The 13,668-nt window shown below is 51.8% G+C and overlaps 1 protein-coding gene across 11 annotated transcripts; it reads left to right on the top strand.

The window, feature by feature from the left end:
* Positions 1 to 362: 362 nt before the first annotated feature.
* UBAP1L (ubiquitin associated protein 1 like) lies at positions 363 to 13,343 on the top strand. Of its 11 annotated transcripts, XM_074601077.1 has the most exons (8): positions 363 to 947; positions 1,357 to 1,467; positions 1,785 to 3,540; positions 5,341 to 6,129; positions 7,297 to 7,506; positions 8,082 to 8,253; positions 11,027 to 11,128; positions 12,112 to 13,310. In XM_074601077.1, exons 3-8 carry the CDS (start codon positions 3,409 to 3,411, stop codon positions 12,117 to 12,119), a joined length of 1,413 nt encoding a protein of 470 aa, XP_074457178.1. In that variant the 5' UTR covers positions 363 to 947; positions 1,357 to 1,467; positions 1,785 to 3,408; the 3' UTR covers positions 12,120 to 13,310. The 11 variants fall into 11 exon arrangements, 10 of the variants coding, with proteins under 10 accessions (XP_074457178.1, XP_074457186.1, XP_074457182.1 ...); XM_074601085.1 differs by lacking the exon at positions 8,082 to 8,253 and having other exon boundaries at positions 3,386 to 3,540; positions 5,341 to 6,093; positions 12,112 to 13,322; XM_074601081.1 differs by lacking the exon at positions 1,357 to 1,467 and having other exon boundaries at positions 3,386 to 3,540.
* The last annotated feature ends 325 nt before the right edge of the window (positions 13,344 to 13,668 follow it).

Here is a 13,668-nt window from a genome sequence, read left to right as displayed (position 1 = left end):
TACTCCGAGGGAGAGATTTCTTCTAGTACTTGGCATCAAATACGACTCCATTGTGGAGCAAATTGCTGCAGAAGGTTTGTGTGAAGGAACTTCTCCCTCCTACGAGGTGACGGAGGCATCGGATTTCAGAGCCTTCCATGTTCTGGGCAGTTTGCTTGGAACAGCGACGGGCCGTATGGATTTGGGGCTTCGCTGGTCTACGCAGATTGTCGTGGCATCTTCCCAGGGTTGCAGTTCTTATTCTTGCTTAGCCCTGATAGGTGGGAATGGATTTAATCTCTCCGGTTCCTTACCTCTTTGCATCACAGCGTTGTGTAATTCATGGAGGAGGCAACACGTAATTGCCTAAATTCAACAGTTGGGCCTTACATGGAATGGCAACAGTTTCTCGGCTGAAGCTTTGCATTGATTTCTGTTAGTAAGAGCACACAACTAGTCATTTTTGATAGAGTTGGAATTGATCTGGGTGCTGGAGTGTGCAGTTCTTGCTTGTGCGTATATTGCCTGCTTACAGCACCCCAAAATACAGGTTACCGTGAAGTCCTCTGGGTTCTGATTTGCGTGTCCCTACATCCTTCCATCCCTACTTGTCACTTCTCGTGTCTCTTTACTCCATGACCTAGGGTCGGGTCGGGTCCTGCGGAGCCTTACCCGATGAAAAAGCAAAAGCTCAAATAGCGTAAAAACAATTGCAGAAACAACACTTGCAATTCAGGAAGCTTAGTGACCGGAGGATACTCTGCTTAAATAGTTAGGCTCCTTATCCCATCAGCATGTCTGATGACACAGACTAACCGCTTAAGCCATGATAATCTTAAAACTGTCAAAGTCAGATGCTTGTCTGACGCTGCAGGAATTTAAAGAACTGAGCAGCAGATAAGCAGGCGGTGTAGAAGCAGCCCTGGTCTCCCTGCGCCATGAGAAGAGCTCCGTGATTTCGTCTGACGGTAAGGATAACTTTATATCGTTAGTAAAAGTAGGACTTGGAAATGCCAGTGGTTGATGTACGTTTAGGTATACTTCGATCTCTAGCTTTCTGTGGGTGTTCACGTCTAATGACATCTGTGTTAGAACGCTTTTTATTTTTAGTGAGAAAGATGTTGAAGCCACGGGTGGAAGAGGAACGTTTAAATTCTTAACTGATAAAATACATGGAGACAGGGTAGTAATTCTTAAAAAAAACCCTTGTGTATTCAGATTTAGGATGCAAACTTGTCTGAGTATAGTGTTTCCTACTATTTTAAGTTTTAAAAAAATAGACCCCAGAAGAAAAGACAGGTTATGAGTTTCTGAGGCTCATTGGCATCCTGTTCCTTCCCTGGTCCCAGCACAGTTCAGGTTTCTCATGCTTTTTAGGCACATCCTCTTCCTGATGGGAATTTGTTTGGCCTGTGTCTTTGCTGTGAAAGGGGCAGGGCTGGCGTGGAGCTGATGAGGTCGGAACCCTTGCAGGAGTTGCTTTCTGGTGTAAGTTGGTGTTTACCACTGACCTTCTTTTATTCTTACCTAGTAGCGTTTTTGTTGTCATCGCTCCTCACCCCAATGTACTTCTTTTTTTCTGAAGAGTGGGTTTTGGGAATTAACACTTGTGGGAGCCTTTCGTAGAGCACAGTATTTATGCAGTGAGATACAGTACCATAATCTCTCCGTATTTTCTTTGTCGTGGCTTCAGACATGTTCACGACCCATCTCCATCCCTTCAAGTGGCATTTAAAACCAAGTAAAGCCATTCTAAGTGACGGGTGACGAGATACTCTTTTCCTTTGCTCCTCTGTACCCCACAGCTTTTGGGAACCGCTGATTTACAGCGTGAGATGTGAGGAGGGTCCGTCCCTCTTGCCGGTGGCCCTGCGGAGGAGATGGGGAAGGCGGCTTCACTTAACGGATGTTTTGACGCGTTGTCTTTGTTGGCACCGATGTGAATTGTAACTTACGCTGAGCCCTCTTAGGCTGGGGAGCAGATGGCCTGGCTCCGTGCGGGCTCCCAACACGTTGCATGTGTTGCGTGTTCGCAGCAGAACATGTGCGGGAGCCGCAAAGCCGGTTAGGGGCTCTGCCTGCACTACAGCCCCAGGTATTAAAGGCTCCTGGCGTAAGCGGGTGAGCAACAACTCTTTTGTAATTCTGAGAAGAGCAACCGAGTTGCACCAAGCAATTGTGCGTGTCGCACTTTGTGGTTTGGAAGCACTTTCTTAGTCCTTTGCTAACATAAGAAACTACCGTGAATGCCATTTCCCACTATATTTTTGCATTAAACAGGCAGCTTTTTCTTCCTGTGTTCATCTGCTTATTTTCTTTTTGTGGAGCGTTTATCCTCATTGTCGTAGAAGCCATTTCCTTTTAAAAGAAAAAAAAAAAAAAATTGGTAAAAGCACCTACAGATGTCACACCAAGTATTTACAGTTTGTGTCCTGAGAATGGCTGCCGGGGGCCGCTGCTTTGGGATGAACAGGCACATGGACGCAGTGAATTCCTGAGCATCAGCTCTTGCCAGTTAATAATATATAAAAGAAATTATGTCGCACGCTGCTGTCACTGGGAAGCTGGGGACTCGGGGTTTCATGCAGCAAGTAGTGGCTTTTTACTAAATTGAGTCATTTATACAGAACTGATGGCAGCGCTATCGCAGTAATATTCTCTATGCCACCGTTCGCGGTTCGTCAGAAATTTTTCTCTCCCCCCCCGCCCCCTTCCTGATCTAAAAACATCACCGCGCTTAAAATGAATAGACGGTTCTTAAAAGCTAATCTGGCCTTAAAATGGCTCGTTTGACATCCCTCTAACACCGAAGCTTGCCTGATGCCCCAGCCTCCTCGTGCGGCTCGCGGCTCACTGCGGCGGCGCTGGAGGGGATGCCCTCGCCCCAGCTGCCCCCGGGCTGCTCCGTGTGATGGCTTTAGCAGCACGTGGCCGCGTGCATGAGCTCCGTGGCCACGGGGGCTCTCAGGTCGTGCGGAGAGAGGAGACCTGCGAGGTGTCCTCCTTGGCTGGGGTTTCCGCCTCTGTAACTGTAAAAAGTCTGTCCCCAGCTTGGGAAAGGGAGCGCGCGATGGGCAGGAGGAGGGATGGAAAGCACCGTGGAGATGGAAGCGGAGGAGAAAAAGGCTCAGGATCTCTGCCAAATGAAGCCGTAAGCTTGATCCGGTCCTGCTGGCCAAAGCTTAGAATAGCAGAGGTTAGTTCAGACAAATCTTCCCGGTATCAGTAATCAAGATTTTGCAAATCTGGGCGTTGCACACAGAGGTTTTAACTCGGCTGGTGGCGTCTCTAAGGGCTGCGTTCCTTTTACCCGCGTCACTTGAAATAGCTCATCTTTCTCTCCTTCCACCCAACTTAAAAGGTGCTAGTCCTGCCTTTTACAGTTTTGTTTCATCCCTTCCTCCAGCAGCGAGAAATCAGGCAGCGGCCATGAGCTACCTGGACGAAGTTCCCTTCCGGATGGCCAGGAGCCTCGACGGGGACTCGGGGGGAGAAAACACTTTAGTCACCGCCCCGGACATCGAGCTCCCCGACTGTGCCGACATCCTCATGAGCACCATGGTGAGTCCCCTCTGCTCGCGTCCGCGCCCGGATTCACTTTTGGTGGGGTGCTCAAAGGGATGTCATCAGCCTTTGCCTTTCCACGTGAAAGAAGGGAAACCTCTCCTCCTAATTGATCTCCTCTTAATTGGCTGGTTTGCAGGAGTGGGAGGAGGTGAGGAGGGTTTGTGGTGGGTGGGAGTGAGGAATGGGGTTGGTTTAGGGTTGGTTTATTTTAAATCTTGTCCAAGCAGGAGGATTGGGTCTTTCTGGGATAGGAGAATCAAACTTCAGTCTCTGCTCTGGGGTTGTTTTCTAGTCTGGAATCGTCGCTATCTCATTTATTAGAAATATTTATTGATAAATCTAACAGAGAGAAAAGCAGGCAATACTACCTGTGCTGGCAACATATATATATATTATGAATGGATAATATATACAGAGTATCCTGGGGCACTTTGTGATCTTCCACATTGCTCAATGGAACTGTGTTTGAATCTACACCTATTGCTGCATCAGTTTTGTCACCAATTTGAAACCCCGGCACAGCAATTGGAAGGAGCTCTCTGTGCTTGGGAAGGGGGTCGGGAGCCTTTCCCCGTACAACTGCACTGAAGGCATGGAGTCGGCTCTCCGGGCTTATGGGTAGAGGTAGCACAGCTCCAGTCGAAGACAATTTCGGAAATACTTTGTGTGTTCAGCCTTAAGTAGTCTCACCCGTAGATGGGGTCAGTGCACGTCACGGGGGGAAGGCGATCGGGGTGATCCCAACCGGCCCCTGCTGGCTCCTGGTGATGGGTGAACCAGCAGCAAACCCCACGTCTGGCTTTTCCCTAAGCTCAGCCTCGCTCATCCCTCCTCCGAAAATGCCAGATCCCAAATCTGCAGGACGTGTTTAACGTGAAGAGCCACTGTGGTGTTCGTTTTAAGTGATTTCTCCAAAGGAAATATTAACGCGCACATTTTTTGCCACCCGTGTGAAGGCAGGTGATGGTGAGCATCCTCACGGATAGCTGAGGTGGTCCACCATCCCATCCTAGCCCGGGAAACCCCCAGACCTGGGTTTCTCCCTGGTCGGGGATGTGTCAGTGCTCCCCGCCGAGGCTGATCCTTCTGGAGGCACGTGGTGGTGTTTTCCTTGGGGAGGCTGGTTTGGGTCCACGGCTGACAAGTGGCAGGGAGCAGTAAAAACAGCATTCCTGGGCTGTGAATGTTCTTGCCTGCCCGTCCAGAGGAGACCTTGTTTGGAGAGCTCTGCGACGGCCAGGGCTTGTTTGTTCCAGGAAAACCCTCAGATTTCAGTCTCAAACATGCTTATATTTTAAGCCGCGCTGCGTGGAAATGACGACTCTGTTCTGGGACCAGCTGAGCCCCCAGCGCCACCAGAGACTCCTGCGATGGTCCTGTCTCTGCCCACGGTGGCATCTCCCACTTTGGTGGCTCCTGAGCCCCTGTGCACAACGTGGCTCCACCAGGTGCCACTAACAGGTGCTGTCCCCTTCCACAGCCACCAAACTGACACAAAATCACCTCTGGGAGTTAGATACCTATCAAAAGAATTGCAGATACAATTCAAAATAGTAATAACTTCGTAGACAGATTTTTTTCAAGTATAAATTTGGGGATTCCCTACAGGGATGAGGCTGGCACTGCCCAATCCTACAGCCCAGGTGCCCGCAGCCAGCCCTGATGCCCAGGGAAATAGGAGCCGACAAGGGAAGGATGCAGCCCTTAAGGTGCCCTCATGAAGGACGTGGTTTGCTTGGTGCCGCATGGTCTTGGTTTCAGATGCCCTCACCAGCTGCTTCTCGTTCTTCGCAGCACGACTTCTCGCTGGAAAGAAAAGTGCTTTACTGGGTGGAGGTGGCCTCTCAGCAGCAAACCTCCCGGCACCGGGTCACCTCCGAAGTTGTCCCCACAGCTCCTCCGTGCTGGCTGCTGCTGGTGGACCCCACCGACAGCTACGGGGGGAGAGCGCGGGACGGTGCGGTGCGGCGCTGCATCAGCCTGAGTGCTGCCGACGGCAGCTACGGGCACACCAAGGGCAGAGGAGCCTTGTCCGACACCGAGAGCGAGACCTGGCACTCGGAGGAGGACGAGTACTCAGAGGATGACGAATACTCCTCGACCTCCTGGGAAGAGAACGACAAGGATGAAAAGGTCTCCAGGAGGAGAAATGCTGGGAGAGGTGTCCCTCTACGTCCTGCCTTTTACCAGACCAGACCAAAGACTTCGCCCGGCTTGCTGGAGCCCCCGCCGGAGAACAACAGCCACTGCCCGGCCAGCCTGGACCAGAGCAAGCAGAGAAGATCCATGGTGATATTTAACAACATGAAGAACGAGCTGGAAGCGGCCAGGAAGAAGCTGGCCGCTTTGGTGCATCCTTTGAACAAAGCCGTCGGGGAGAGCAGGGAGGTCCCGGTGCCACGGCCGCTCCCCCAGCGCCCCCACACCAGCTGCAGCGTCACCAACGGGCCAGCCACGGACGCGTCCTGCCTGGGGACATTGGTGACGGCTCCTCCGGCCGCGGCCACGTCCATCCCCCCGATCAAACAGCATAAGCCCACGGTGCCGGTGAGGTGTTTTCTTCTGGTAACCCTTGTCGTGGAGGTAGGAGGGGGGCAGAGAGCGTTGAATTGGTGCCGTTTGCTGGGGTCGGGCCAGCAAAACAGAACCGAAGTTGGGGCTTTGGGAACACTGAACCCATGAGAAATTGCTGATGAGTTTTTATAAGTTTGGTCCAAACCAAAACAGCCCTGTTTTTCCCAACAAGCAATTTTGATTTTTCAATTGAAACAGTAAAAAAAAAAAAAAAAGTGAAATAAGGTTGGTTTTTTTCCCTCTTTCCTTTCCATTTTCCCCCCTCTAAGAGACATAAACAGATTTTATGGGGAAACGCCCCCTTGGAGCCATCAGGTCTTTTCTAGGAAACTTTAGACTCCTTAGTCCTACTAGAAATACCAATCCGTTAGCGACAGAGACAGCGCTGTGAGACGGTGGAGTAAGTATTGCTTTGTCACCTTAAATCTGAATTGCACCATGTATTTTTTAAGAAACCACATCTCACCCAGCTACTCGTGAGATTTAGGAGATGAATTACTGAAAACCCGCAATTAAAACCCTTGGACACGTGAAAGGCCAGGTTGTTTATATGTAGCTGCATTAACTGCAGGGTAATTAAGGAAAGATTAAATGCCCGTGTGTATTTATATACTAAACAGCTGTTGCAACTAATTACTAACCCATCGCCCACCCTGCTCGGCTGCTGTTACAAGTGGAGCCTGCCAAAAACTAAAGAGAAAACTCAGGGAAATGTTTCTGTGTGCGAGGTAATTTCTGGAGATGGCTTTGTAAGAGAAACCTAAATACGGGTCAACATCACGGGCATAGACGGGGCGTCAGGGGAGCATCCTCCTGCCCGGGCTGCGTCGCCTGCCCGCGGGCAGCACTGCCTCCTGCTCGGCCGGTCGGGGACAGGCATGGCATCTATTGCTGGAGACGCGTCCGGGATTCCCAGGGAAAGGAAGCTGCTTTTGCTCCCTTTGTCCCCTGAACCTTCCTGAGCGCTGTTTTCTCTGATCCGTATCTGTAGCCGAGGCTGGATTTAATTAAATCCAGTCTCCTTTGATGCCCAGGGGGGTCTGTCCCATATATGGGAATTTTCCTTTTCTGGAAAGAGCAAGGTAACCGCCGGCGTTCGAAAGCGTTGCTTCAGCCTGGGTCGTTTAATGTCATTTCACGAGCTGAAGCAAGACCATCTGCTGTTTTTTCTTGCAGTCCCTCAGCCCCTACGCCTGCCTCCCCCCTGCCTCCACGCCTGCGCGACCTCTCAGTTCCCACAGATCCCAGCCGGATTCGGCGGCCGACCTGCTCTCGGCGCTGAGCCAAGAGGAGCGAGACCTCATCGAGCCCGTCATAGCCTTGGGCTACCCCACCCGCAAAGCCATCCTCACCCTCCAGAAGACTGGGAAGCAAAGCTTGAGTCAGGTTGGTGGAGCTGGCACGGTGCCGGGGAAGGCTTTTTGGTAAAGAAAAAACTTGATTTTCACGGAGAAAGGGATGGCTGTCCTTGCTTGGGGTGGGCTTCTGCTGGCCTTGGGTTTCCCGCTTTGGTATCAGAGCGCAGTTGACAGGGTTTTCCATGAGATCAGACGTCTGCGCTTTTGCTGTAATAAAATAGCAATGAGTCGCCCTCAGCTTTTCAGCGAGTAATAACGGCCGGGTAACGTTATCTGTTCAATCTGTTGTATGGAGCATGGTGTCCTTTTGAAGTACAAATTTTGCCCCCGTATATGGAAACTTTTTGCACATCATTTTTTCCCGGCTGTTAGATTCGTATGATTATTGCCATGGCTCATCCTGTCAGAGCGGGGCTGTACAAATACCTCGGAGATTTCTCTGGGCTCTCTCCAAAGCACAAGCTCCCTGCGTTGGAGCAACCAGGGACTCCATGAAAGCATTGCGGCTTGGTCCCAGAGCTCTTTTCCTCTTTTTCTCTGTAATAACCTGGAATTTATTGCAAATAATTAACATACAACCTCTTTCTACCCCTGATATCTCAGTATCTCACAGCCCGCTGTGCTGCATCCCGATTCCCGAGGTCTCTGCTTGTCCAGATGACCCCTTTGTGGTCCAGGTGGGCTTGGAGCATCCGTGCCACGAGGGATGCTGCTGGTCTGACCTTCCAGCTTGGCAAGCTTGGGGCTGGACCTGCCCATCCCAGCGGAGGATTTGGTAGGGCTAAATTATCCAAGTAGCTCTTGCAGAGAGGGAGAAGGGGCTTGATCGCAGCTTAGCAAGAGGGGTGTCCCACCGGGCTGTCATGCCGGGGAGCAGGAGCAGACCTTGGGCAGAGGTGTGAGCACCCAGCAGCCGCTGTCGGGAGCCGGTCTCCTTCCCGTCCTCCCGGGGAGCTGCCTGTGCTCCATGGGCCAGCTCTTCCCTGTCTGGTCGGCACACAAAGCTGCTCCGCGGCTGAGTCATCCCGCAGCTTCTGTCTCCCTCCTGAGTCACCCCCGGCTGGACCAGCCTCCCCAGGCCCTCGCTGGTGTTTCAGGCGATGGTCGCTACGAGCCGAGGCGGGAAGGAAAGCTTTATTTCTTCAATTCTTAAAGGTTTCATCCAGGCAGAGGGAGATGGCCGAGCCCAGCCCACGTTCTTTGCACAGAGCTGTGCAAGGGTGTCTTGCGGCAGCTGCTGGCTTCGATATGAAGAAGCAGTTCATCTGATTAAGGATGGCAATGGGTACAGTCTGCTCCCTTCCGTGTAAGCACGGGGACTCCCATTCCCTTGGAGAGGAGATTAATGCACCCAAATACAAGGTCGACCTTATATCCCGTGTCTCCTTCACCAGCAGTCCCCGTCTTTCCCAGTCACGCCCAATACAGCCAAGATAAAACCTAAAGCCTAGCCATTCACACGTCTCTTACAAGTACAGAACTACCAAATTAGGCTAAACCCTCCTGGAAAATATGTTTCAACTCAAGTTAAAAACAAGAGCTGTGGGTGCTCCTCGTTGCTCGTTGGTGTCACGCAGGGTTTCAGTGAGTGACGATGACAGCTTCAACCATGAAGATAGATTGTAGCACCAGATGGTAGCCAAAAAATTGCTCAATTTTTTGCAGTGTCAAGCCAAACTGGCAGAGCCCACCCTGTTGGAGAAGGCAAGTCTGCCGCCTTAAAGAGGCGATGCCTTCTCAATTTTGGTGGAAGAACCTCTCTAAAAGGCTCAAGCAGGTTTAGTTACCCCAGCGTGCCAAAGGTTCATCATCTGGGATGTCATGGGCAAGGGCTATACCAAAAATGCATCATTGCACCTTGATTAATGATCGTTGATCCGTCAAAAAATGGGTCGTCGATCCGCGGAGCTCTCAATGTCCGTGTGAGCTGAGAAGCGACAAATGGCCGCAGCCGGAGAGCATCCATCTTGAAGTGGGGACATCATGGGGTCAGGCCTTTCTGATGGGCGTCAGCCAAAGTGGTACAGGGACATGGAAGATAAAACCCACTGGAGGAGGGATTTCCTTTACGTCAGTGTAAAAAGCTCCATTGCCGCGCATAACATCAAGTAGCGGCAAACGAGGGAAGAGATAAATGAGCAGGTTAAATGGTCTGCCTGAGCCTGGAGGTCTCTTCCCACACAGGGGGGTTGTGACGAGGTTGTTGGGTTGGCCATGTAGTGCAGAAAGCCGAGCTCTCCAGAGGTGCCTGCGCTGGAGGAACTTCACATCTAAGTGTGACAAGGGGCCTCCTCGAGAGCTACAAGGGGAGAAGGAGCTTTAGGAGGGCAGTGGCACCTCCTCCTCCTCCCTAGCAAGCGGTCAGGTTGGTACCGGACCCAAGGGGTTAGCAGGTCATAATAGTTAAAAAACTGATTTTATTTAGTCTTGAGGATGGAGAGATATATATATAAAAAAAAAATAGAATTATTTTTTAATGATAACAGTCATTGAGTTGACAACGGCAGCGGTTTCATGCTGGGCTTGAAGAGGCTGCCAGGGCCGGCTGTGTTCTGCCGTGAGCGGCCGGCCCTGCTGCGGCAGGGCAAGAACATAGAGCGGTGATCTGGGGTGTTCCGTAAGTAAGGGAATGAGGAAAATAAACACAGATTATGAATGCCAATGACCAATGAATATCTAATTTTTGAGTTAGCAAGCGGTCCTTAAGGCTGACATTTCTTAAAATCCTTACTCTGCTGTTTAGCCAAACGATCGACTCAGTTTGAGGGACTTTTTTGGCTTTTTCGTGTGTTTTATGGTCTTTTCCTGAATCCTTCTCCTTGGCTACGGCGGTGCTGGGGAGGGTGGAGGTCTGTGCGCTGGTGGATCTGGGGAGATATGAATCAGCTTCTCCTCGGATGAGGACGGCACGGCTTCGAGGAGACCCGTGGGATGTTTTTATTCCCCGTGCTATTGTACAGCTCGTTTATTGTTGTCTGTCCCATATGTTTTTGGACAGTGAATGATTCTCGTGGTATTTAAAAGATACCGCTGGGAATAGTGCTGTCAGCACTCCAAGAACAACGAGGAAAGCCAAAAATAACTGTTTACTTTCGGTAATGGCAGCACACGGGTCTCCCTTGGGGTGGGTTTTGTGCTCAGACCCTGGCGCGAACCCGTGGGTGCCCGAACCCCGGCGCATCAAAGGGATGCCGGGTCGGCCGGGGGGAGACATCTCACCGGGACAGGCTCTGCTTCACCCCCCAGCCTGGAGGTCACCGCTTTCTATCTCAGAGGGTTCAGGTGTTTGGTTTGCTCCTCGTCCTCCCTCCGCCTTGTTCCTGTTCCCACCCTGGGAGAGGAGGGGACACTGAGATGTCTTCTCGCGGTGGGAGTCCTGTTGATGGACAGACCGCCCTGGCCGAGCATCAGATGGGCGCCAGCAGGACAGTTGGGCCCTAGGTCCTCCCCATGAGCATGTCCCTGGAAGGTGGCAAGGTGGGCTCCTGAATGCACTTGCACCCCATGTCTGCGAGGTTGGATTAACCCCGGTTTGTCTTCCTCTGCAGTTACTGAGCTACCTGGGTGCCTGCGACCGGCTGCTGAAGCAGGGCTACGAGGAAGGGCAGGTGGAGGAGGCCATGGAAATGTTCCAGTACTCGGAGAAAAAGGTCAGAGTGGGGCGGCACAACCCGGCCCTTTGTGCTACATCCTCCAGGCTCGCTTTTCCAGTGGGCTGAATGCTCCCCTCCGCCTCCACCGCCCATCACGCCGCCTCCCGGCGGGTCAGACCCATTGCCCCGCACGCAGTGAGCCTGCGCTCGCCACAGATCCTGGGGTGCTGTCACCATAAGGACAGCCGGGGAAGGACACCCGCTCCGTCACTCTTCTCCATCCATCCTCTCACCCTGCCATGCAAGCACGATGCTCGCTCAGCCCCGGCGCGGGGAATTCCCCACCCCGAGCCCACCAGCACTCGCTACCTCCCTCCCAGTCCCCTCTTTGCATTCACCCCCCAGGGAGAAGAACCGTGGTGGCACGCCGGGTGTTGGTCTCCATCACCACTCTTCTCCTGGGGGCAGCGAGGAGCCGGCGTGGGAGAAAAGCTGTTTGAAATTTGGGCTGGGGGTGTTTGTCGTGACACCGACGGCGCGTAGAATTGCCGGCTCACCGCTCCTTTGGGCTGCGGCAGCGGGAGGGCGCCCGGGTCTCGGTGTCAGGCAGGGGGTTATTTATTGAGGACGTGGCTCCGGGAGATGTTGTGGCGCTGGGGCCCAGCCTGAGCAAGGGGGGAAGCAGGGCAAATTAATTCCAGCTTGTACTCACTGCCTTCCCCTGGTCTCTTTATAACGCAGGAAAACACTTGCATGGAATTTGTATTAAACTTTATAAGGAATAAGTGCAGCTAGAGGCTGGCTTTATTAAAGATTTCTTACTTTAGAAGTTGATATAAAGGCACACTTTTAAATGCTGGCAGCGGTATGTGTGCCCTCGCTCTGCTGTCGGCAGTGGTACCAGGAATGCCCTTCAGCAGTAATACAACCCGGCTGGCTCCAGCCTCGACACCCAACGCCGCCTCTGCTGCGACTCTGTGATAAATCCATCCTTAAAAGCCCGTGATAACATCGCTCCGTTCTCTTCCTTCTTCCTCCAGGCGGCTGAATTCTTGCATTTGTTAGCTCAGTTCAACGATATGGGATTCCAGCAAAATGAAATCAAAGAAGTTCTTTTGCTCTGTGGGAATCAGAGGGAGAAGGCGCTGGAAGAGCTCGTGATGAAAGCCCAGTGAGCGGCATCCTGGGCCCCGGTCACAGCTTCCCCTCTCCAGACCGGACCGCCGAAGGACTCGGGAGGGTCGGCTCACGCTTACCCATCTTCTGCTCCACTTCCAGCCCCGGCAGCACGGCTCACCGGGCACGAACCTCCAGAACACCGGCTTGGTGCCTCATCTCATTTTATGGACATCCATCATAAGCGTGTTTGTCACTGTACTAAGGCAAAGGCTTTACAGCAGGAGCGTTTATCTCTTCACCCACACATCTCCGCCACGCATCGTCTCAGCTCTTTAGATTAGATGCAGTAAGATCCAAACCGCCTTCAGCTTAGATTTTGCAAAACCCAAGCCACGGTTTTCTCCCTCCACCACGGGTGATGGGTAGCACCGTTTCTGCAGCTCGTTCCCCAGGTGCCTGGCTTTCAACTGCAATCAAATGTGGATTCTTTAAATGTTATACAAATCAACAAAAGAGATTGTTTTCATAAAAGTTGAAGGCTTCTGCAGAAGCAGTTGTCAGTCCTTGCTTGGGAAGAGTCTCAGCTGAGTTAGTCATGGTTGAATATTGTAGTTGAAATCCAGTCCGATCACATTAGCTTCTCCTTTTAAACCAGAAACTTGAGAAAAATACACAATTCAGTGAGGGGGAGGAAGGAAAACAGGCTGCCCTCGCTCTAGAAATACGTGAAGGTTATTCAGTGCCACGAAAAATGGCTTATGCCAGGGCTTGTGCTCGGGGAATTTTGTGAAATCAGAACAGAGAGATGGGGAACGGCTCGGCTGCCCTTGTGCTCTGCCCAAATCAGGAAAATTCGGGGGATGCTTCCCTAAACTGTGGAGGCGGTGGCTCCAAATGAAGCTAAGAACAAATGTCAGGATCGGGGGAATCTGGATGCCTGGGGGAATTTTTGTAGGTAGCTGAAGGACGGAGGCTGGGAGATTCAGATCACCTTACGGGATGTGTCCCTGGGCTTGGCAGTGGCACGGCGGACAGTGTTCACACAAAAGTGTATTATTTTCCTGTGAATTAGATACAGATGTAATTTCTTTGAGTAAAGGCGGTTGGAAGGGTTCTGCTGAAATCTATTTGTGTCTTTTCCTGTGAAAATGCCAACTGGCACAACCTAGCAGAGAAAAATCTTAATTAGTTGCATTAGGACCATTTTTCCATTGTAGCCTTCCAAGTCATCTCCCGGCCCGACGTACCGCCGTGGAGTTAAAACACCGTGTCCCTTCTCCCTGTGTCTCCGGGCAGATGCCGAACACCAGCGGGAGGGTACAGCCCTCCGGGGCTGCCTTCATCCTCGCCTGGATGGAACGAGGAAACTTGGCATCCAAGTTTTGGGGGATTTGACGCGTCCATACCCAAGGATGCTTTACACCTTCTCTTCTTTAATGGCATTGAGAAGGAAAACGTGGCACCTTGCGTGGGCGAGG

Source organism: Larus michahellis, chromosome 9 (assembly GCF_964199755.1).
Source record: "Larus michahellis chromosome 9, bLarMic1.1, whole genome shotgun sequence".
NCBI classification, from domain to species: domain Eukaryota; kingdom Metazoa; phylum Chordata; class Aves; order Charadriiformes; family Laridae; genus Larus; species Larus michahellis.
The sequence above is the reverse complement of the archived record's forward strand: the minus strand, read 5'-3'. Positions and strand labels throughout refer to the sequence as shown.